The sequence below is a fragment of the Nicotiana tomentosiformis genome, chromosome 4 (genome assembly GCF_000390325.3).
Source record: "Nicotiana tomentosiformis chromosome 4, ASM39032v3, whole genome shotgun sequence".
NCBI classification, from domain to species: Eukaryota; Viridiplantae; Streptophyta; class Magnoliopsida; order Solanales; family Solanaceae; genus Nicotiana; species Nicotiana tomentosiformis.
Genome location: NC_090815.1, coordinates 100,504,935 through 100,530,070, shown reverse-complemented (window position 1 = coordinate 100,530,070; position 25,136 = coordinate 100,504,935). Strand labels below are relative to the sequence as shown.

Below are 25,136 nucleotides of genomic sequence, written 5' to 3'. Positions count from 1 at the left end.
AGGTATGCAATTACCTGTCTATTATGTTAGTTGGACCTTAGGTAAGGCCGAAACTAGATATCCACGCTTAGAAAAATTAGCGCTTGCTTTAATAAGCGCCTCTAGGAAACTAAAACCATATTTCCAATGTCATTCAATATGTGTTGTAACAACTTATCCTCTTCGAAATATTTTGCACAAACCCGAGCTTTCGGGTCGATTGGCCAAATGGGTCATAGAAATAGTGGGTACAATATTGAGTATCGACCCCGAACCGCTATCAAGTCTCAAATCTTGGCGAACTTCGTGGCTGCCATTATGTTGTCCCTCATACCCGAGGTTGAAAAAGAACTACTGATAAAATCGGGTACATCTTCGAGAGTCTGGACCCTCTTTACGGACGGTGCTTCGAACGCGAAGGGTTCCGGATTAGGCATCGTACTAAAATCACCCACAGGTAATGTAGTTAGACAGTCTATCAGAACTACAAAATTGACTAACAATGAGGCCGAGTATGAGGCCATGATTGTAGGTCTCGAACTAGCTAGAATCTTGGGAACGGAGGTCATAGAGGCTAAGTGTGATTCCCTCTTCGTAGTAAACCAAGTTAACGAGACTTTTGAAGTCCAAGAAGACCGAATGCAAAGGTACTTGGATAAACTACATGTGAATCTACATCGATTTAGGGAATAGACCTTACAACATGTACCTCGAGAACAGAACAACGAGGCCGGCGCTCTTGCGGACTTAGGTTCATCGGTCGAAGACGACGAACTCAACTCGGGGACTGTCGTACAACTCATGAGTTCGATAATCGAAGAAGGTCACGCCGAGATAAACTCCACAAGTTTAACCTGGGATTGGAGAAACAAGTACATAGAGTACTTAAAGAACGGAAAGCTTCCATCAGATCTAAAGGAGTCGAGAGCTCTGCGCACAAAGGCAACGCAGTTCACTTTGTCCGAAGACGGAACGCTGTTTAGAAGGACGTTCGATGGACCGTTGGCAATATGTTTGGGACCGGGAGATACCGACTACATCCTACTGCAAGTTCACTAGGGCACTTGTGGAAATCATTCTGGTGCCAAATCGTTGGTCCACAAAGTAATCAGAGCAGGGTAATATTGGACCGATATGGGGAAGGATGCAAGGGAGTTCGTTCGAAGATGCGATAAATGCCAAAGGCATGTGCCCATGATTCATCAACCCAAGGAACTACTCCACTCGATCCTGTCCCCATGGCCCTTTATGAAATGGGGAATGGACATCGTTGGCCCTCTCCTGTTGGCCCCGGGTAAAGTTCAGTTTATTTTATTTATGACTGATTATTTCTCTAAATGGGTTGAAGCACAGGCTGTCAAGAAAGTCAGAGAAAAGGAAGTCATAGACTTTATTTGGGACCACTTCATATGTCGATACGGGATGCCCTTCGAGATTGTATGTGATAATGGAAAACAATTCATCGGCAGCAAAGTAACTAAATTTCTCGAGGATCACAAGATCAAAAGGATCCTATCAACACCTTATCATCCCGGTGGGAACGGACAAGACGAATTGACCAACAAAACCATCATCCAAAATCTTAAGAAGAGATTGACCGATGCCAAAGGAAAATGGAGAGAAATACTACTCGAGGTTCTATGGGCATACCACACAACATCGAAATCCAGTATCGGAGCAACACCGTTCTCGTTAGTTTATGGCGTCGAAGCTCTGATCTCGGTCGAGGTCGGAGAACCTAGCATCAGGTTTCGATATGCAATAGAGGAGTCGAATAACGAGACCATGAATATGAGCCTAGAATTTTTGGACGAAATACACAAAGCCGCTCTCATCCGATTAACCACCCAAAAATAATGAATCGAAAGGTACTACAATCGAAGAGCCAATCTTTGACATTTTAACATTGGGGACTTGGTGCTAAGAAAAATCACCCCCAACACCCAAAATTCGAATGAATAAAAACTGGGTCCGAACTGGGAAGGACCGTACCAGGTTCTCGAAATCATCGGAAAAGGATCCTACAAGCTTGGCACAATGAATGGCGAACAACTGCTGAGCAATTGGAACATATCGCACCTAAAACGATACTACTGCTAAGGTATGACCCCTTCCATTTTCATTTATATTTTAAACTAACCCTTGCAGGTGTTCGACCAGAAACAACGATGGATTCTTCGACACGAAGCCTTTAGGTCTGAAAGCACGCGTTGCACTCTTTTTCCCTTAGACTGATTTTGTCACAAATAGGTTTTCCGGTGAGGTTTTTAATGAGGTAATCATTGATCATGCTAACTTAGAACAATTCAACAGTATCCGAGGTTTCTTTACAATCAACCTTGAATACTGGGGGGCATTGCCCTCGAATGTCAACTTTGATGCGAAAAAATTACTTTATGGCAGCATGGTCTCGATAGGAAAAAATTGTAAGGGTCAAACGGTCAAACAAACTGTGCCCGCATAGTTTGCTCGAGCCCTGGCACAGAACATGTACGCATGTATAATCATTTATAAAGAGAAGTATTTTTCTTTACCGATATCTCATGCCTTAGAAAAAATTTTCTACTTTACAATTGCATACTCTCGATCTATTATGTAAACAGGCTTAAGGGCCGACCATAACCAGAGTTCGGATTAATTACCCCCACGCTCGGGGACTGTCGTCCGAAAAATAAACGAGATCAAATTATTAAAACTCCGAGATCATAAGACCTTTTAAGCAACCCTCTACTTTTATAGGCCACGGCCACCCCACTCGGGGATTGACACTTCAGGCAAGCTCGAAGTAAAACGGGAAAATAAGCCCAAGGGAAAAATCTTGAACTAAAAAGGCTACGGCCAAATTAACACGGTTCGGAGACGTTTGAATTCCGTAACAAAACAGGCATTCGAATTCCCTCATAAACCGGTTAAAAGGGCTACCCCCGGCAAAATCATAAAAGGCTTCGATAATATCAAGCCTCGGAAACTCTAATGAGTACAAAATTGTTTGAACTCTAGAGCAGTTCCTTATTGCATGCTAAGGCATTACAAGTTTTGCAAATACAAATGATAAAAAACTTTTTCAAACCGAAAAGGGGAGAAAGCCATAAACAATCTTTTACAAAGGCTATATCAGCCTAATAAAAAAGCCTAAGGGCTGTTTTTACTTTGAATTCGAGAGACCATCCTCACTCAAATAAAAAACCTAAGGGTTACCTTACTTCGAGTTCGAGCAAGCACTCACTAGATTGTAAAGCCTAAGGGCTATACTAGTTCGGTTTCAATCAAATTGTCTAAACCTCGGACCTTAGAATACAACTTCATAATTTTATAAGGCAGAAAGAAAGAAAGTTTTTTTTTTATATATATATATATGTCAAAAAATATTTACAAGGGAAACATGGACCGATCAAATTTCCCTACAAAAGACCGAAACCGTCTTAAAAGAAACACAAAAAATACTAATCCTAAAGGACTTAGTCTTTTCTGAGATCAGCATCTTCTCTCTCGAGGCCTTCTCTGCTTTCAGATCCGCTCATACTCCCAGAATCATCATCATCAGGAAAGGCCAACACTCTGGCTTCAGCTTCGAGCTCCTTAGCATTCTCTATCTTGGCTGTAAGATTGAAGCCACGAGCATGGATCTCCTCGAGATTCTCCCTTTGAGACTAGCATTTAACATGCTCGACAACCCAGTTTGCTCGGGCCTAAGAAGCTTTGACAACCTCCTTTTCTTGAACCTGAGCAACTTCAGCGTCGGACCGATATACAACCACCATTGCATCAACATTAGCCTTGGCCGTTTCGACCTCCGATTTGGCCACTGCAAGTTCTGTGGGCAGCCTCTCTCGATCAGAAGTTGCTGAACCCAATCGAGACTGGAACTCCTCAATTTTCTTGGCTTGCACCAAGGCCTTCTCTTTCAAGCTTCGGAGTTGGGTCTCAGCCGAGGCCAGTTGAGCTTGGGCAGCTTTCTTTTCTGAGGCAAGGCGGTCCATGTTCTTCTTCCACGCCTCGGCCTCCGCTTTCACTAAGTCTACTTTCTCACGAAGCTGTCCGATCATATCGAGCTTTTGCTGGACCTGTGGGACCGAACTATTAGCCACCACGCCCGAGTCAGTGTTATTAACTTCAAATATTAAATTTACCTGCTCGGCCGGATCAGCTTGTTCTTTCTGAGCTGCTTCTAGCTCAGCCCGAAGTCCTTTTGCTTCCCCTTCTCTCTGCTCACTGAGAAGCTTGAAAGCATCTCTCTCCTTAGTAAGCCCTCGGTTTTTGACTTCATACCGGCTCAGCTCCCCTCGGGATCAGAAGAAAACCTCGTGATGAAGCACAAAAGCCTATAAAAATAGAAAGAAGGAATTATACAAGGGGAGAAAAGTACAAGTATGAAAATTAACAAAGAAAATATGAACTTACCCGGTTCAGGGCCTGTTGGGCTTCGTGAAAAGACAAGGCGCTCCCACCTCGTCCATATGGGCTTGGTCTTCTTCCGTGACCAAACGTCGGAGGTAGCTAGCCACCCCTACGGGGGCAGCAAGAACCCGAGCATCCTCCGAGATCGTGATAACGATTGTTCGCTTGCACCCGGGATCGACACTAGGGGCTGAAAACTGATTAGTCAGTTCAAAAATCGAGGAAGCCTCGCCTGAACTCTTCTTCGGAACTTCCAAGTCACTCAGACCGGTGACACCTTCAACCCTAACAAAATAACTACGAAAAGGATCTTCCTCTCCATGGGCTCCTTCCCCATAACAAGTCTCCACGGCCTGAGCGTCGCGTATCATCGACTCAGAAAATAAAGGAAACGCGGGGGAATACCCGATCTCTATTACCCCAAGTGGGCCTTTTGGGGCGCTGACTCCATTTTAGGGAGCCTTGAGCCCGATTTATGCACCAGTATCTACCACCTCTTCAACGGTCTCTTTGCCCCGAGATAAAGCATCTTCAGTTCCTCTCGGCTCGGGGACTTGGGTCGAAGTCTCCTCATCGACCTCATCGAGCCTAGACGGAGTAGTATCAACTCCCACCGGTTTCGAAGTTCTCCGAATCTCGATGCTAGCTCGCGCATGGGCCACCAGCCCATAATCATCTTCTATCTCTTCTTCTTCTTCTTCTTCTTCTTTCCTTAGCCTTTGGACTGACTCCATAGTCAATGGGATTGTGTTCCCCTTGGGTTTACAGGCTGTTCTCTTCTTGGGGTTTTGACCCTCGAAATTCGAGGCCCTTTTCCTCTTATTCTCCTTCGCCGGTTTCGAGATAGGTGATGAAACTTCTTCATCACCAGATGGGGGTCTCATAGTCGCGTCCTTTTCGAGACTTACAAAAGGAGAAAGTAAGTAAACTCATGTGTTGAAAGGATGATTGAATGATTGACAAATCAGAAAGTCGGGAAAAAGGCTTACCATGAGTACGGGCTTCCCACCGACCCTTTGACAAATCGCGCCATGCGCGCTCGGCGTGTGTAGACGTCGAAACCAGGATCCTAACCCAGTTCTCGAGGTGGGGAATCGCACCCGGCATCCAAGTAACGGCTTCATCGAGAAAAACACTGATAAGAAAGGATGAAAAAGTAAAAACAACAAACAGAAATTAAAGACGGAATCATACTTACGTTTCATATTCATTTCTCAGGAAATGGCATTCTCTCAGCCGGGATTAGGTCTGTGGTCTTCACTCGAACGAACCAGCCCACCCAGCCCCGATCTTTGTCTTCATCTATACTCGAGATAAGAGCCTTGGTGTCCCGACGTTGAAGCTTTATCAGCCCACCTCGATAGAGTCGAGGGCTATATAATCTTATGAGGTGGTCAAGGGTGAAGGGAAGCCCGTCGATTTTGCTCATGAAGAAACGAAGCAGTATCACGATCCTCCAGAAAGAGGGGTGAATTTGGCCGAGGGTCACCTGGTATTTCTTGCAGAAGTCTACGATGATCGAATTGAGGGGACCCAGCATGAAAGGATAAGTGTAAAAACTCAAGAACCCTTCCACGTGGGTGGTGATCGCTTCTTCTGATGTCGGTATCACAACCTCTTTGTTTCCCCAGTTGCAATCTTTCTTCACCTGGTCGAGGAGGCTTTTGGGTATCGAGTATATATATCTCGATATCGGCTCGCATCGACCAGAAACCGGTGAGGGTTTCTCGACCTTAAAGTCGGAATCTATGACACACACCCCGGGAATAAGTTCTTCAGGGCGTGGCTCCACTACTGGTTTCTCGCCGACCGACCGAGATGAGGAAGCATCCTCTTTCTGCGGAATAGTTTTAGATGTTTTGTCCATTTAGTTTTTGTGGGCAAAGAAGAATGTACACTGAAGTATTTGGTGTTTTAGGAAGAACAAGTAAAAAAACTCAAAGATCTGAAGATAGAAAGCTTTGAAGAAGGCAAAGAACTATGGAGATTGGAATGAAAAATATTTGAAAGTAAAGTTTGAAATAATAAAGAAGGGGGCTATTTATCGGTTTCACAGCGACGGTTCAAAACTGGTAGTGGCCGACCGTCGACCGACGCGCATTAAATACCTGGGAAACTATACCGACGAGACGTTTTGGTCACTTCTGTTGCTTATGTCACGACGATTACGTCATGATCGAAGGCTCAAATCGTTTCTTGTCATTACTCTCCAAAAAATAAGGGGACTATTTGTATACGGTCAAAATCGGAAAGCCCGATTTGTATGGTTAATCGAGACCGGGGTGGCAGACCGAGGTTCAATCCCAAGTTATATTGAATTATTACATGAATAAATATTGCCTAGCTCGTGATTCAGGGATCGATCGAGATCGAGACCAGCTAAGGTCGAGACCGAGAAGGATAGATATCTAGCGAGATTGAAGGAAGCGTGCTAAGTCGAATAACAGAAAACCGAGGAATCCATGACCGGGCGAGGATTGTGGCAGAGATCTCGGCATGTATCAAGTCAAGACCGGTTGATTAGCCAATCAGCAAATTTGCTTCTGTATTTAAAATTGTACCATATGTAGAACTTCTCTACTATATAAAGGGGGTTCCAATCATTTTGTAAGGACAGATTCACGCATAACAAAGCAATATATTACGTTTTCTCTCTTAAGCTCTCTTATTCAGTAGTTCAGTTCTTACTCTTCAATAATACACTTAGTTGGTGCGAGGGCAACATAGCTCAAGGGCCAAAGCTGTATGATATATCGATTTCCTTTATTTTACAGTTAATTTTTAACTTCAATTTTAATATTTCTCAGTTTGTGCCAAGTGAAATCACATATCGTTAAAACCACTTACAAATTTAATTGTTATCCGATTTTAAGGGTAAACAATTTCACTTGGTCAATCTAATGTTAACTCAAGAAAAGTTATGAGCTTAACACACGCTCAAAGTCAATACCAATAACTGAAAAAAGAAACTAATTGAACTTCAATTATTTATATTAAAGTAATAAACCCTCCTAGGTAACCAACCGAGGATGTAAATGAGGGGGTTTACTATGAACTCCCCAACTTTTTTGATAATTTAATTACCAAACCTTATTACATCATTCTTCTTAAAATAGCAAACAAGGAAACAAAGAAATCCAACGGTTAGTTTGTAATGTTATATAGTGCTCACTGAACTGTTCCTGCATAGACCACCTTAGGCTTGAATTGGGCGATCTTTACATGAATAGTCAATCGAATTTATAGTTACGTTTTCTAGCCGGTATATATAAATTATATACTGATTATATATGTTTTTATATATAAATATATATTATATATGAATCACATATATATACATAATACATTATTCAGTTATTTTTAGTTTAAGCAATTGGGTGGATGGCTATTTACGTTAATTCTTCAAAATTGGAGCATCATGGGCGCAAATAGCTTATTTCGGTATTTTCAGGAGTCCAGACTGCTTTATTGGGCCTGATCTGTTTGTTATTAGCTAAAAAAGAAGGGCCTAAATAAGGAGCCCAAATAAGGAGACACGTAAAACGGCTAGATCAAGCCGAAGAAAAAACGATGACGCACTTCTCCGGCGAATGTTCTCTGTCCTTTTCCTCATAATAACAAAATCTCTCAGATTCACAAAATCAAAGGAGGATTAGGACGAGGACGAAGAGCAAAACTAGCCAATTCTACGTCGAAATTCGTTGAAACGCGTGATTCATAAAATCAACAATCGGTGATCCATCTTTCATCGACAAGGCGTTTAAAAAAAAACTCAAATCCACTATTTTGGTTGAATTTCCGTATATATTTTAATAATTTGTAAAGAAATTAGAGTGTAGGGATCTCATAATATGGATAGTTTCATCAGTAAAATACGGAATTTGGATGCGTACCCGAAGATCAATGAGGATTTCTACAGCAGAACACTTTCAGGAGGTGTCATAACCCTAGCTTCTTCCATCATCATGACATTGCTTTTCATCTCCGAGCTTCGTATGTTTCCTCCTATTTTTCTCGCTATTTTTATTTATACGAATCTTAATGCATTTTTGTCAAATTCCATTTGCCAATATTTATAGTAATTCACCTAAGCAGTAAATTTATCTTCTCTCCAGCCTTTTGATTTGAATTGTGGGAAGCTTAGTAAAAGTCGTTCAAACTTGCTTAAGTAGAGGACTGCAGTTTCTTTCTATCATTCTGCATTCTGTTTATCTTTTATTTGATGTAATGAGATTCTATGAATAAAAGGATATGGGAACATATATCTCTTTAAGCTATACAAATTTATTATTTAGTTATGTTGCATTTATCAGTCAGGCAATTTTCAGAAGTCTGTGTATTCTTATCTGTGAAATTGAATGTTTTTTTAGTAATGTACTTGGTGTTCATGTGCATTCCAATTAGCCGACTACACCAATTGGACATTACTTTAAAGTTAAATGGAAATCAAAGTTTCTAGCCGATTCATAGGTGACTGCAAATAGTTTGGCTGCTGAAGTGCATTGTATTCAACCTCTCTATTTTTATGTTACCTTTGGCTATATGTACTGAACATACAGGTGGTATGGCATTAGATTAACGTGATGTTTATTATGTATTGTTACTATACTCGCTGTTCTTTGCCCTTTATTGTTCTCCTGGCTTTTTTATAGGATTATATCTTCATGCTGTCACTGAGACAAAGCTTGTTGTGGATACTTCAAGAGGAGAAACGCTGCGCATCAATGTAATAGTACTCTCACCTTGAGGCTTAGTGATGTAGTTATCTGAATCTGAGTTTTTGAATGTCTTAATGCTCCAATATTTCATTTGTGTTCCCACTTTAGAACTTGTCAGTCTCTTCCACTATAGTATTGTATTGGCCTAGAAACTTGTGCTTATTGCTGAGGCCTGAAAGAAGCTGATCTGGATTCAAATAGTTCATTTGATTTCTTTTCGGTCCATATCTCTGGAAAAGCGTTTAGCATACAAGTATGCATACCCATTATACCATAATTACACAAATGCTATATAGAAGTGCTTTTTTGTTTAACTCTTGAGGAAATCCCAACCCCCCCCCCCCCCCCCAAAAAAAAAAAGGAGAAAAACCATGACTGCAAGAAGTTCTTTTTTCCTCTCTTTTGTGGTTCACTAGAAAGAAAAGAATTAGCTTATTGGTACTTAAAATGTTTTATTTTACTAAATTAAAAAATCAACCTTCTAATATACGACTAACGAACTCATTTTTAAGGAATTATAGGTATGTATAGGATCCAAATGAATCATTGAAATTCTGAAGGCTATTGACCATATTGAAGATAATAAGGAAACAATATTTATAATCAAATAACGATAGTCTTTTCTATCATCAAATAATTCTTTTAGGGGGAAACAACCTAAAGGATGCTGCATCTAAGCACTAAAACTATGCCCAGCAAACACGTTTATTTACCTCTAGCTCATGGCTTTCACTTGAATGATTAATTTTTTATATTCTCTTTACTCATTTTAGGCAAAGTCGCTTATGTGCTTCTTTCTTGTCACATATCAATTACTTTGACTATTACATAGACGAATTTGAAAGAACATTCTAGTTGCATTGTCAGGTGGCATCAATGTTGTCTTTGTATTATATATGAAGTTTTTTATATGATAGTATACGATGGGCTGTTATTATTTCTATGGTTTCTGTTGATGATACTGATGTATTTGTCTCTTTTCGTTTTCTTGAACCGAGGGTTTTTTGGAAACAGCCTCTTTACTCCCGCGGGGTAGGGGTAAGGTCTACGTACTCACTACCCTCCCCAGACCCCACTTGTGGGATTTCAGCGGGTTGTTGTTTTTGTTGTATTAGTAGTATATGATGGGCTGTTTGACAATATTATAATTAGAGGATGCTCGTAAAAGGCTCCTCAGTCCCAATTTATGTGCGTGTTTGACTGGGCACAAAGTTTAAAAAAGATAGAATGACTTTTGAAACTTGCGGTCTGAACTAAGCCATAAACATTTGTGGTTATAAATCATCTCATTAAGGGAAAAATAGAAAGTTCAGAATAAACTGTTTCTAAATATATAAAGGTGTCATTCTTTTTGAGACAAACTTAAATGAAAAGTGCCAAATAAGACAAAAGAAGTAAAAGTTAGCTCATAGAATAACTAGAAAAGAATTTAAAGTTAGCTGGTCTGACAAGTACTCTAGTTTTAAATTTTAGATATAGGTTAAAACTTCCATACTTGCATCAATAAATTCTTATGTATATTTTCTTTTTGATAATGAATTTCCTTCACAATTTAGAATAATTGCTTTGACTTCCAATACAAAGCAGATATCTTTTAGACATAACTTGGAGCAGCTTTAGTTAATATTTACATTCTCTAGGTTGAACTCCTGATTTGCTTTTGCAGTTTCTCGTATTATAGTCTGAAGGATTCCCTTTCTGTGTTTAATTATGTATTTTTCTTGATCTATGGGTTTTTTAGAAATAAAGACTGACTTCTGATGTTGGTTTGATCTGAAAGTACAGTTTGATATCACCTTTCCAGCACTTCCTTGTTCGATTCTCAGTGTTGATGCCATGGATATCAGTGGAGAGCAACATCTTGACATTGTATGTGCAGTAAACAGGTTATATTGATCAGTTACTATGTTTCTAATTTCCCAGCACCACATGATTTCATTCTCTTGAATGCTACTTTGGTGTACCTAGAGTTATATGACCTAATTTTCTTCTAGGATTATGGTCCTCATTGAGTTGTCAAGCTTTATGAGACTTTATGGAAGTTCATATCAGTTATTACAGTTGAGTAACTATTGTATTTATAAGAGGATTTGACCATACATACGGACGGTGTAGAGAACCTTACACTATCAGTTTAGCTAATAGACTGGTTATAGTAGGTCACTTATTTACAGGGTACCAATGAATACCTGCAATTGTCTTAAATGGCCTGGTTGTGTAAATACTTTTTATATCATCAATGCGTAATACTTAAACTCTCTACAATATTAGATGAGATTAAGTTAAATATCGAGCCAAAATCATTTTGGGGAAATGCTTGAAAATGAATAAGATTAAGTTAAATATTGAGCCAAAATCTTTTTGGAATAATGCTTGAAAATGAATAACACACAAAAATTTAGTAAATCAAGAAAATAGGGTAAAAGTCGAATTACGTCAAAATGCTTAAGAATAAAATTCCTTTATTAAATGACGAGAACAATATATTTATCCTTATTAAATGACGTGAACAATATATTTGTAGGTATGGTGTTCTATTAATGCAAAATGGTGAAAGCGAGTATCTGAGCTTTAACGAGAGTGTATGCAACATGACATGCAAAGAAATATAATCTTTTAAATTGTTTATGCTTCTCTAAGCTGATAGAGTTTCTTTTAAATGAACTTAAGTGCTATCTGGTAAGTATCTGGCACTAGAGAGCTGCTCTAAGGTTACAACAACAAACATCAACAAACCCAGTGTAATCCCACAAGTGGGGTTTGGGGAGGATAGTGAGTACGTAACCTTACCCCTACCTAGTAAAAAAGTGAAGGAAAAAGTGATTTTTTTTTAATTTTTTTTTTGTATTTTGCATGGTGCAGCCCATGATGCAATCTCTACCTTTAATAATTTGATAAAAAGTAAGTATTTTATTTGGCTAAATTCATAGATAGCCCTTCACACTTGGCACTAGCTGCCAAGTAGACACTTTAACTTTGCTATTAATCTTTTGGACACCTTAACTTGATAGAATCGCATCTGTGCACACCCTGGGCTGACCTGGCAAGACGTGTGTAGTATATTCACTTTTCAGCACGCTGGGTCTTCTCCCTCCTATCTCCCTCTCCCTGACGACCTTCATGGGTTTCCACCTATACAAAACCCAAACCCACCATGAACTGTCTCCTTGCGCCAATATACCTCAAATTAGACCATACCCTCCAAGCCACCACTTTCATTTCTTTGTTCCTTTCTGCCCTTTTTTATGAAGTAAGTGATGTATTAAAAACAAAAGCATCCAGAAAATGCATGATTACAAAATAAATAAAGGAAAATATCAGCTCCCTTAGAAAAGCAAAAAATCTATCATAGGACTAATGAGCTGATAAATTCCAGAAAAAGGTCAGGGTTATAGGGTAAAATTAACCCAACAAAAAAAAGGAAACCGAACATTTGGCCTTGAGCAAATAACTAGCAGTTGAGGTGCAATCAAACATCTTTGGTTCCTTTCTGTCCATAGGCACCACAAAATAGTAGCAGGAACCATAGACAAGATCTTCTTAATGGACTTCTCAACTTTCCAAGAACTCCAGCTAACAAAGGCTTCCCTGACACTGCATGGGATAGTCCAATCCAGTCCAACAAGTTATAAGAACATAGTATGTCTATTGCAACTAGTTAGTGGAGGAACAAGTGGTTGATTGTTTCGGCATTCCAAAGGCATATATGGCATCTGTTAGCTGGATGAAAACTCCTTCTAATGCGGTTGTCTTGAGTTAGGCATGCACTATTTATAGCTATCCAACTAAAAGCATTAAATTTTGGGGGCAATTTAATCTTCCATATAAGTTTCCAAGGCCATTGATCAATCAATTCTTTGTTGAAGCTCAAAATATTTCAATTAGCTCTGGCTGAGTATGACCCTCCCCTGCTGCCGCCCCCATTGAGTCTATCCCTACTTTGGGAGTTGAGTAGTCTATTCCGTAGGCAACCAAGAAGTGCTATTAGATCTTTAATCTGTCAATCATTTAGGTTCCTTCTTAAACTTGGATTCCAAGTGTCCCCCTCCCTGTTCTGTGCAATGGTAGAGTTTGAATTAGTTGTAATTGAGAACTATCTTGGATAAGCATCCATCATGGTAGATAGCCTGTTAATCTTTCCAGAATAGTATGTGTTCCCTTTTTCCACTTGAAATGATGTATTGGTGTTGAATTCATCCCACAGCTTCATAATGCCCTTCCACAACCCACATTCATAAGATGATCTAACAGGATTGGAGTACCATTGACTATCACATCCATACTTAGCTTCAACCACCTTCTTCCAGATACCACCTTCTTCTTGATTATATCTCCAATGCCATTTTATTAACATGCTCTTGTTATGTACCCAAATCCTTCACCCCCCCAAGTGTTTTTGGAAGTATAACTTTGGCTCATTGACAAGGTGAAAATTATGAGTTTTATTGTTGCCCTTCCATAGTAATGAACATCTGAGTCAATCAAGCTGCTTTTGAACTTTGTTTGAAACTGGAAAGAGGGACATAAAAATAGGTTGGAATACTGTCGAGAACACTGTTGATAAGAGTTAGTCTACCCCCTAAGAGAGATAATGCTCCTGCCACGATGTAAATCTTTCCTCAAAATTTTCAAAGACCACATTCCATAATTCAGTTGATCTGTGTCTAGCACCCAAGGGAAGGCCTAGGAATGTGGTAGGAAATGAGCTAGTAATGCAGCACATAATATCAGCCAAAACCTCCAACTTATGGACCACATTAACAGGATATATGATACTTTTTGAATGTGTTAATGTGCAACCCAGACAAGACTTCAAATATCCTTCGAGTGAGGTTGAGGTATTGAACTTAGGACTTCTCAGCACCACAAAAAATTCATCGGCAAACAGTAAGTGAGACAGAGAAACTGATGGACCAGAACTTCACCTACATCAAAATCCTCCCACCAGTGCAATGCTTAGCCTTTTCCAGCACTCTACCAAGTTCCTCCATTGCCAGAATGAATAAAAAAAGAGATAAGAGATCCCCTTGTCTAATCCCTCTTTTGGGAGAGAGAAAAACCACATGACTTCTATTAACAAGAACATAATATTCAAGTGGGGAGAAGGTATATTTAATCCATTTGATCCATTTCTCCCCAAATTCCATCTGCCTCAGAAATGAGATTAGATACTGCCAATTAATTTGTCAAAGGCCTTATCAGTATCAAGCTTAAAGTTTAGTCCAGGTAGACTAGGTTCTCCACTTTTTTGTCTCTAGTCCATGACTTCATTAGCAATGAGTGTAGCATCTGTAATCTGCCTACCTTTAATAAAAGCATTCTGGCAGCCAGAGACCGACTTCCCAATCACCCTTTTCAACATCTCAGCTAACACTTCTGCCAGCTAACACTTCTGCCACTATCTTATAGATACCGTCGGTGAGGTTTATAGGCCTAAAATCTTTAAGTATGAAAGCAATGAAAGAGGCATTAAAAGATTTTACCATTGCAGTTGTTGTGAAAATGATTGAAGGTTCCCGTAACATCCAACTTTATAGTCTCCCAGCACTTTTGATAGAAGGCCATTGTAAATCCATCAGGGCCGGGGCTTTTTATCAGGTGCACAAGAGTTGATGGTATTTAGGACTTTTCCTCCTTGAAAACAGTTTATGTGCCTCCGTCTCTTCATTGTTCAGGCAACCCAAGCCTTGAAACGTAGCATTAGGTCTCGAGCTTTCATTCTCAGTTTATAGCTCTTGATAAACTATTTCTGTTGTTTTCTTTAGGATAGGAAAATAAAAAAATGGGGAAGACTTAATAGGAAATGGGTAAAGGGGAAGAAAGGGAAGGAAAGGGAAGTTAGGTACAAAGACAACATCATAAACACCAACAACTTAGGGACAAATGGAACGATAACAGATGAATAAGAAGGAAAGTTAGCTTTTCTGAGTATTGGTCAGTCTAAAATGCCTCAATGCAAATGGATCCGCGCTCATTAACTTAGGTCTCAATGTTGCATGATTCTCTTTGTCTCTATGAGATTCTATCGCTAGCAAGTACTTTTATCCTCAATTTTTCCAATCCAAGTATACTCGTCGGCAGGCTTCATGCTGGAAAAAATGGCAATTCCGTCCATCCTGGGAAAATGTAAGCTGAACAAATTCTTCACCCTTCACCCAATCCACCTATGAAACCCAGACATTCCGTAGCCAACCTGCATAAATCAGTTCTAGCCTATTTTTTCCGACTACGGTAACCCTTCAATGGTGGCGGCAGTAGGTGGTGGTTGTGCAATAACAACAGCAATACCTCTAAGATTAAGAAGAATAAGCAGGCTAGGGGGTGAAAGTGGTCTGTTTTGTAAAAAAAAAAAAAGAAGTGGGAGGGGGTAGGATGTGTGTGAGTTTCACGCGAATGGTTTCCCTGACACAATATTCACGAGACACACTTCTGCCAAGTAAATGTGTCTAGATGGTCATTGGCAAAGTTGAAGTGTCTACTTGGCAGTTGATTTCGCCTTCCTATTACACATGCTTCTTGTTATATCATATATGTCATGGGTGTGGTAACAAATTGAAGAATTAACCCAAATAGCCGCTCACCCAACCGCTTAAACTTAAAATAGCCGGTGGAGGTATAATATATGCATAATTCATGTATTATATGTGCATAATCGTGATAATTAATGTATAATCTATGTATATGCCTAAAAAAAGTAAACAATAAATATGGCCGGCTATTTGTGTAAAGACCCCTAACAAATTACCTACTGCATTCCATGCAATTTCTACCTTTTATAGTTTGAGGAGAAAAAAATTGTCTGTTGCCTAATGATTCATGTGTAAATATCGGAAAGGTAACAGATTACCTATTGCATCTCCAGAGTAGATTGTAAGGAAAGGATAGTAGAGGACTTCGAGGGAGTTGAGAATCTATCCATAAGATAAAAGTGTTGTTTCATCATTTGGGTTGATTTTTAGTTAAAGGAGGATGTTCCCTGGTATTGATGCTTGGCTTGATGTGTTGGAGGCCTTGACTCTCACTTAGTTTGTAATATTCTCTTTCTTTAGAACTGACCTAATGTTCTTTCCTAGCTCTAATTTCTGAATTATCAAGAAATAAGTACTTAATTGGGTAAAGACACAAGAGTACATTGCAAACTAGGCAGCAAGAGGCCTTATTTGGCAATATTGCAGTGGAATGTTAAGCCATTTTTGAAAATAATAACCAGAGTTGTGGAAGTAAAAGATGGTTTGGGAACTACCAGCACTAGTTATTAGAATTCTAACTCCGACGTGTATGATCTTTGGGTTTTTGTATGATGTGATTACATTTATACTTGCAGAGACATGACATTATCAAGAAAAGGATTGATGTTCACGGTAATGTGATTGAGACAAGGAAGGAGGGCATTGGTGCTCCTAAGGTGAGATACAAGTACAGGTTACTTTCAGCTTAATAGAATGCACAAGTACCTGCTTTATGTCCTAGTTTAAGGAATTTTTTGCATGGAGAATTATACTTGATTGATGTAAAACTTCTTTTATTTTATAAAAGGTAACTGATATAAATATTTATTTAACTTTGTTTCAAATCTTATAGCTGCTAAAGGCGTAGATGTAAAGAAATCGTTTTGGCTTTTATTTGCATTCTGGATGTTCATGGATCCAATACTGAGAATAACTTTTGATTTTGGAAACATGCTTCATTGATACCTTTCAAGTTTCGATCACTGAGTCTATTCCACTAACAGATTGATAGGCCTTTGCAAAAGCATGGAGGAAGACTTGAGCACAACGAAACATATTGTGGTTCCTGTTACGGTGCTGAAGGGGTTTGTTCCTATTCTTAATGCTAGAAATCTCTCACTTAGATTGTAATATAAGCTTTAGTATCCATTCTTTTTTGTGAATTTAACTTCATATCTTTTTTCTACGTTCCTGCATCCAATCTTTTTGGGTTCCTTGATTATGTCACGATACAGATAACTATCTCATTGAACTGCTTCTCATAAGTCCCCAACCCTGAATTCCTGTCAACTTTGCAGTCAGATGATCATTGCTGTAACACCTGTGAAGATGTTCGTGAAGCCTATCGAAAGAAAGGTTGGGCATTGTCAAACCCAGATATAATTGACCAGGTATGTTTCTATATTGGCAGGTATATTGGCAGTTGATCATCGAAGGAGTTACATGTCTTGTGTGTGTCTTTTCTCTCCAAATTATTCCCTGAAACTGAAGCCATTTTCCTCTGTAAAAGCTTGACTACCGTGGCTTCTTTCTTTTGTGAAAATAGAAGATCTAAGAAGTTAACAGTATGGCTTGCTATGTTAAAGACTTAAAGTATCTCAACCCTACCTCCTAAGTGTTTGATGAGTCTTGAATGAAGATCTGGTTTTCATTTTGAATCCTGTATCGAAGTTATGCAGCATTACATGGATGTGATAGAAGTGCTGTGAGCAATATGGTCTCACAATCACAACAAACAAATGTGGACATGATCATTTGTGTACTTGTATGTTAAATGAAATGAGTGTGACTAATCCAACTTTTTGTTACTTTATGGAGAGGTTAATAGTGACCATTCGACGCTGTGCATTTTATGCATTAATTCTGAGGACAGTTTATTTGCTCTGAAGATTGGTTATACTATGAATTTTGTTTATTAGAATTCTGTTAAGAGTTAAATACACAAACCGTATATGATTTTATTCTGATAACAAAGATCTCTCAGGTAGTTTTAAGAAAAGCTATTTTGTGTTAAAAAACAGTTTTCAAGCAACTTTGAAATAAAAACCTTCTCTGGAAACCGAAGCTGCTTATTTAAAACTTTTATTGTGAACTCTAAAATATGGGCGAGTTTAATTGTTCCGTCTCAAGGATTAGTCTTTTTCCAATGATCTTTCCCTTCCCAGCTTCTTCACATATATAATATATAGACCTTAAATCATGAAGGAAGAAGAGTTTAGAAAAAGAATCTAATTTGGAGTATAGCTTTATTCTTTTCCCCCTTTTTGTCGGATACAAACACGAAGGAATAAAGTGAAACCATTTCAACAAATGTGAACGGAAAATTGGCAAGCTCTAGAAAATTTAGATGCCAGAGAAAAGAGCAAGGAACAAAATGGTAGGCAAAGCCATCAATTCTAAGGAATATAGTACTGTTCCCTAAATGCTCAAATAGGGGAGGTATTGATATTTCAAAATAACCAGGGATTTTCTTTATCTGAGCAAACCTCGGGATAGAATAATAAAATTAGTACATTTTTCTATTCAAAGGTTAATAACTTGTAGAAGTTTATAGAGTGTAGACTGAAGCTTTTAAAGAAGTGTTTATTTTGAGAGATCGATTCTTTTAAACATTTTCTTTGACAAATAGTTGGATGGTTCTTTCCTTTAAAAAGACCAAATAGTTGGATGGAATTTTTTTTTATTAATGAAAAATAAAAATGGAGGAGAAACGAATCAACTGGGTTTTTGCTCTTGATGAACTTCCTGCAACTTCTGCAGGATTTGGTTTGTGGAGCTTTTAGCCAAAGTGGAAATGTAGAAATATGGCTGACCACTATTATCCCAATAGAAAAAACAGAAAGATGTGTAAAAATCCATTTCACATTTCTCACTCCTATCGAAACCAAATGTTCCTTCAAGGCGTCAGTTTTCTTTCTTAACATGGGATCATAATATTTTTTGACAAGTAGACACAAATAGATATATGATCTCTGTTAGTTGCAGAAAACTAGGCAATACTTTACAAAGTGCTAAGCGGTAAATTCTTGTTTCTTTGCTTAAGCTATGGAAGACTCCATATCGTTCTGGATGATAAAGTCCCAACTATACTGTGTTAGTTTCATATCTTTCAACATATTTTCCATACCTATTATTCAATAAATATGAAAAGAATGCATGGTTGTTGAGCTTTAATATTTCATGATGCGCTAATTAAAAGCATGGCTGATCTTTCTTTTTTCTCCTTCGAAATTCATTTGAGTCAGTGTAAAAGAGAGGGTTTCCTAGAAATGATCAAAGCGGAAGAAGGTGAAGGATGTAATATGTATGGGTTCTTGGAGGTCAATAAAGTGGCCGGAAATTTCCACTTTGCACCGGGGAAGAGTTTTCAGCAGTCAAATGTTCATGTCCATGATTTGCTCACCTTTCAGAAGGATAGTTATAATGTAAGATGTTCTCATAACTTGGTTCATCTGTTCATGTTTCGTTTTGGTGCTTTAATATAACTTTACTGAAAAAATTTGTTTGACAGATTAGTCACAAGATCAATAGATTAACTTATGGAGAATACTTCCCAGGTGTTGTGAATCCTCTAGATGGGTACATCTCTTTCACTAGTCGATACTTTGTTCACTTGTGTCTTTATATGATGTATGATGGCACTTAACCATATTGACTGCTTCTTCATTGTTTTCAACCCACATTGCAGTGTAACATGGACACAAGAGACACCCCATGGCATGTATCAGTATTTTATCAAGGTTGGCATTTTCCACGTGACTGACCTCATACTTTTCCTTTCTTCCCTATTTCTGCGATTTACATGAAGTTTTGTGTGTTTGGAATTACCACTTGATTTAATGGTTGCTAGGTTACTTTCCATAGAGTGGTTAAGGATTATTGCCAAGAGCCTTTTTTTTCCCGTCCCCAAGCCCCTTGTCGTTTGTACTTACGTTTTTTCCTTTGACGCGCGCGACAGCAGCAGCTCTTTGAGTTACTGAGACTAAGTTCTTAAAATGAATAGTTTGCTTTGCTAGCTTAAGGACCAGTTAAACCCTTATGAGACCCCCATGATCCCCAACTGCAATACTTAGTATGAGCTCATTTGCCTGAGGCTGTCCATCTGCCCCCGTGTTGGTGGCAAAACTTGAGACGTGTGCTTGTGTGTTGTAGCAAGTCCCCAGTGGACTAGTTGAGGTATTTACAAGCTCGCGCTCACCCCATTATTATCCCCCAAAAACAGATAATTGTGTAATTTGTCAAAATTAAAGAAAAAAGAATGATAATCATTTTTTCCAAATCCCAGCGGAGGCAAAAACACTGGTGATTTCTTCTCATCTATTCAAGCCTTGGTGGATAGAGTTACCTGGTACCTGTTGCTACCTGTTGCTGGTGGGAGGTAGCAGGTACCCTGTCGAATTAGTCGGTGCGTGCAAGCTGGCCCGGACACCACGGTTATCCAAAAAAAAAAAAAAGAATGATTATCAATTTTTTCTCATTTCATTTTTAAAAAAAGGGGAAAGATAATCATTTTTCTTAAGATACGCGCTACTCCCTTTTTGTAAGTCAAATGTTTTTTCATTCCAAGCAATTCCAAAACATGTTGCCTTTCTCGGAAGGAAGGTTCGACCAGACTATACATCAAACAGAGTTAGAATAGACCCTCTTTCTGTATTTCATTCCTGATGCTACTTTTCCTATTTTCATTTCGTCAAAAAATATATATACCTTGTGAATCTTAAATATTTTACCATTTGACATTGAACACTAAACATTTGCAACTGTCGTAATGACAGTATGATGATACTGCTTTCACACTATTTTCTTGCAAAAGCTGCATCACTTTCAATTAATGGGTTTGTAAGTCAACGCATGAGTAGATATTAAACAGCACCTAGAGGCGCACTAATGAAAAGGTTATGGAAAAGCTCAAATCAGAATATTTTCTTAACCAAAGATCAAATTAGGAGTGTATGTTGATGTTATTGCTTGTTCATGCTGGCTGCAAGTTATGTGGACTCTCACTACTCACTACTACCTCAACTATTTTTCTTTATTGGGTGGTACAACTTTAACTCTCTTGTGCATTCTAAGTAGAAAATATATCATATAAAAGTGAGATAAACAGGTAGTGCTAGAATTGTTTCCCTAGGTACTAGATTACTCATTTTAAATGTTTGGCTGGTTACTATTATCATTTTCATTGTGGAGAAAATTAATGTCAAAAATGATACCTATGATTTGTTACCATCTTTTTGCATTTGGGGTAAAAATGCATAAACCTGAATCTGGTCTGGCCATTCTGTAATTATTGATGTCCATCTGGCATTTGCTATTGGCATGTTTCAGTATATGCACTAAGATGATACCTATAATATGTAACCATCTTTCTCCATTTGGCAAGAAAATGCATAAACCTTTATCTAGTTCTTCCATTCTGTTATTGTGGATGTCCATTTGGCATTTGCTATTGGCATGTTGCAGTATTTGCGCCCTTATAGGTAGAACGTGACACATTCTTTGTGCTTGAAATGTTAGTTATTGTCTCTCTCTGATATGATGATATCCATTGTGATATTAGGTTAATCTTAGTTTCTGTGACTTATAGATGGAAATTTACTTTTATTGTCAATAGTAATATCTAGTTTTTTTCCTACAGGTGGTACCTACAGTATATACTGATGTCAGTGGGCATACCATCCAGTCAAATCAGGTTTTCTTATTCTTCAACTTATCTACCTGCATTTCTTGTACTATAGACCCCAAAATCTGATGCAACAGCTTGTTGTGTTTGCAGTTCTCTGTAACTGAACATTTTAAAGGCGCAGATGTTGGCCGCTTTCAGTCTATTCCTGGTGTTTTCTTCTTCTATGACCTTTCACCAATCAAGGTTTGGCATTGGGCTTCATCGCTCAAATTTCTAAGTCGTTATTTTCACCTTTGAGGTCTATTTATCTTCTTAATCATAAACCTTAGTAAATTGTTACATTAAGGCTTTTTTCTGTTTAAAAAAATGGGGTTGACAGAGGCCTGGGGTAGGGGGAAAGAACCATTGAACCTTTACACTATAGGAAGTAAGTTTACAATATTGCTTACTGCTTAACTCATTAATCTGAAACTTTGTTGTTCTCATTTTTCACTCGTTTATGTTTTCTTTAGTTTGAGAGTGAGGAGTAATTCTCCCTACCATCATAGTTAAATGTGTGTATATTGTGAATTTCATCTCTTGCCCTGTCGCAGGTGACATTCACTGAGCAACATGTTTCATTCTTACACTTCTTGACTAATGTCTGTGCTATAGTTGGAGGTAATTACAGTCTTCACCCTTCCCTTGTTTATCTCTTAGCTGATATTGGTTACATCTTGTAAAAAAGAATTCTTCTATCCATTATTCATGACGATGTTTTTTGACTAGACATGGAGTAGAATATGTTATTGGGCCTATTATACTAGTGATGGTGAAAGAAATATTACAATTATGGTTGGATGTTACTCTGTAGGGAAACATCACATTAAAAGTCAAATTTGAATAATTTAATTGAAATCTTGAATTGTTAAATTTCCTGAAATGAGAAAAATGTCATATAAATTAGATCGAAGGGAATATTACAACAACAACCCAGTGTAATCCCACAAGTGGGCGATCGAAGGGAATATTACCTTCAAAATATTTGTTGAATGTAGAATAACGATTGAAATTAGGAGACGGAAAACTAATATTTCAGCATTAGGGTTACACTATCACACTGTGTACCTATTATATCTTTTGTTATTGAAAACTGAACCTTTGAAGAGAGGGGTGCTAAAGTTATTGTCAATGGCAGATGATGTACCATTCATTTTATGGGTTCAACTGAATCCAACCATTTCGACATGTGTAAATTTATATGTGAAAAAGTACTAAATGTCAACAAATATCGAATTCTGTATCCATAATATCAAAGTGCAATAGTTCAGTGATAAAAACCTTAAGGTTTAACCTATCGAGTTTAAACCGTGGATCAGCCTTTGCATAAAAGAGAACAAGATCAAAGATAAATGCTGGATTAGCCTTTGCATAAAAGAGAACAAGATCAAAGATAAATGCTGGATTAGCCTTTGCTTATTCTACTCCTTTGTTGGCTCTACTGAAGTCCCTTTCATAATGTTATATATCTGCCATTTGACATGTATGCTCAGATCACACATGGAACATCGCTCTGTAGTTCTACAGCACTCGTGCAACCTATTAACCATCTCAGATTACTTCAGCAGTGAATCACATCAAGTAGTTTGATCTTTAGTTGTAGTTGCCTTGTGATATTGCCTAGTTATCATGCTCATATTTTTTGTGAAAAACCTGGTTATGTATTCAGAAGAACTTTACTCTTTTCATTTCATGAACTAAAGGTGTTAGCTCGTTGTGTTTAAACCAAATAGCTTTTGCATCACATCAGTGATGTTTCTATATGGCAAACTCTGTTCTAATTTTCAGAAAATTGTTTCCAGGTGTTTTCACTGTGTCGGGGATACTTGATTCATTCATATACCATGGTCAAAAGGCGATTAAGAAAAAGATGGAACTTGGTAAATTTAGCTGATTGGTGGTGCTCTTATCCTATGCTTGCTGTGGCGGAATCATTCTAGGCAAGGGAGACCAAAATATTGGACTAGATGTGACAAGGTTCAGCTAACTTTTGCATCACAATAGCTTTCCTTGAGAGAACATGATCGGGTCTTAGCAAGGTGGCTCAAGGGGGAGGCTAGAGAGCCTTTGCTTTAGATCCCAAAAATTTTAATAGAAGATTTTATGATTTTATGTTCGCTTAGTCAATATTTATGTTTTTAGATTAAAAAAAGGTACAAAAGACCGACGGATCCTGAGAAGCAGCCATGAGAAAAAGGAGACATGAGAAAACTCAACCCCCCCCTCTTTGCAGTTCGACCCGGCTGCTCTGATGAAGCAGCCATTGTTCTCGGTTGGGTTAAAACTTACTCCTTCCGTCTCAAATTATCTGTCGTGATTTCTAAAAATAGTTGTCTCAAATCACTTGTTATTTTAGAAGTTCAAGAATAAATTAATAAAATAGTTATAAACCTTTCCTATTTAATATTTTCTTAAAAGAGAAACATTTGAATCCTCAAGACTTAAAATTTTGCTTGTCCAAAAAGTCAGTACTCAAAAATTGTTATCCATCTGCTAAAGCGGTTTCATAACCTCTCCCAATGATCTAATTATGTTTTGTTTTTGTTATGAAACCGCTTTATATAATTATGTTTGCATAATACTCGATTACAATTATGAATTAAAATAAACTAGTGGCTGTTGGTCCTAAAATTGATTGAAATACTTCAATAGACCAATACTTTCTAATCTTCGCTCGATCCAAGATCATCTGTTATGTAAAAAAGAATAGGCAAAATACATAAGTTACTCCCTAACTATGGATCAAATTCATGTTACATACCTTTTGCGGATGAAAATTACCTTACACACTCAACCTTTCTAAAGTGTGTCTAAGACACACCATTTTTTACAGCTGGTACGCACGTGTTTTACTCCTAAAAGAGGTGAGTGAATGTAAAATTTTTAGGTCTGAATCATTATCAAAACGCCACATGTCCAACCTTTTTTATTTTAAATATTTTTGAGCCATTTCATATTTTTTTTTATATTTTTAATTTGACAAGAGTATGTTGCTCTAGTGATGAGCACCCTCCACTTACAACCAAGAGGTTGTGAGTTCGAGTCACTCCAAGAGCAAGGTGGGGAGTTCTTGGAGGGAGGGAGCCGAGGGTCTATCGGAAACAGTCTCTCTACCCAGGGTAGGGGTAAGGTCTGCGTACACATTACCCTCTCCAGACCCCACTAGTGGGATTATACTGATTTGTTATTATTATTGTTGTTGTTGTTCTATTTTTAATTATTATGACTCTAAATAATTTGGTCCCTCTTTCCCACCCTACCACCCCCACCCATTTTTCTTCCCCAAACACTAACCTTTGCCTTCTCCATAGATTAAGCTTTCATTGACTAAAATAAATTTAGAGCTAAATTCAAATTCTAAATTAATTATTCATCTCCTTCAAATTTGACTGAAGTATTTCCATATTTGCTGTATACGGGATACACACCTTTCTTAATTCCATATCTACTAAAGTCAATGCACTTACTTTGTGTCATAGTTCTCTTTCGTTTCCCCAAAACCTTTGCCGCAGGGAAATCGCTTCTTTGTTTTCAGAGTTAGTTGATAATAGTTAATGCATTATCATAATTTTGTTTCTAAATCAGCCATACGGTGAGCAATGAAAAGCTGAAATTTTTGTGTAATGTTTTTTTTTTGAATGGGTGTGA

General features: G+C 38.1%; 2 protein-coding genes across 2 annotated transcripts; one reads left to right on the top strand and one right to left on the bottom strand.

Annotated features, from left to right (window-relative positions):
- Nucleotides 1-3,437: 3,437 nt before the first annotated feature.
- Nucleotides 3,438-5,261, bottom strand: LOC138910230 (uncharacterized). Its single transcript, XM_070201456.1, has 3 exons — nucleotides 4,859-5,261; nucleotides 3,687-4,261; nucleotides 3,438-3,629 (listed from the first exon to the last, which is right to left on the bottom strand). Exons 1-3 carry the CDS (start codon nucleotides 5,259-5,261, stop codon nucleotides 3,438-3,440), a joined length of 1,170 nt encoding a protein of 389 aa, XP_070057557.1.
- A 2,685-nt stretch (nucleotides 5,262-7,946) lies between these two features.
- On the top strand, nucleotides 7,947-23,892 carry LOC104091521 (uncharacterized). Its single transcript, XM_009596877.4, has 13 exons — nucleotides 7,947-8,370; nucleotides 9,030-9,103; nucleotides 10,881-10,964; nucleotides 16,420-16,500; nucleotides 16,828-16,908; nucleotides 17,122-17,214; nucleotides 19,069-19,248; nucleotides 19,335-19,402; nucleotides 19,512-19,563; nucleotides 21,462-21,515; nucleotides 21,600-21,692; nucleotides 22,043-22,109; nucleotides 23,291-23,892. Exons 1-13 carry the CDS (start codon nucleotides 8,229-8,231, stop codon nucleotides 23,380-23,382), a joined length of 1,161 nt encoding a protein of 386 aa, XP_009595172.1. The 5' UTR covers nucleotides 7,947-8,228; the 3' UTR covers nucleotides 23,383-23,892.
- The last annotated feature ends 1,244 nt before the right edge of the window (nucleotides 23,893-25,136 follow it).

Coding starts and splice junctions, on each gene's coding strand:
- LOC138910230 (XM_070201456.1), bottom strand. CDS start 5,261: ATGAGACCCCCATCTGGTGATGAAGAAGTTTCATCACCTATCTCGAAA. Junction 4,262..4,858: donor TGAAGAGGTGGTAGATACTG/GTGCATAAATCG, acceptor TCTGATCCCGAG/GGGAGCTGAGCCGGTATGAA. Junction 3,630..3,686: donor CTCAGGTTCAAGAAAAGGAG/GTTGTCAAAGCT, acceptor GTTAAATGCTAG/TCTCAAAGGGAGAATCTCGA.
- LOC104091521 (XM_009596877.4), top strand. CDS start 8,229: ATGGATAGTTTCATCAGTAAAATACGGAATTTGGATGCGTACCCGAAG. Junction 8,371..9,029: donor GCTTTTCATCTCCGAGCTTC/GTATGTTTCCTC, acceptor GCTTTTTTATAG/GATTATATCTTCATGCTGTC. Junction 21,693..22,042: donor ATGACCTTTCACCAATCAAG/GTTTGGCATTGG, acceptor GCCCTGTCGCAG/GTGACATTCACTGAGCAACA.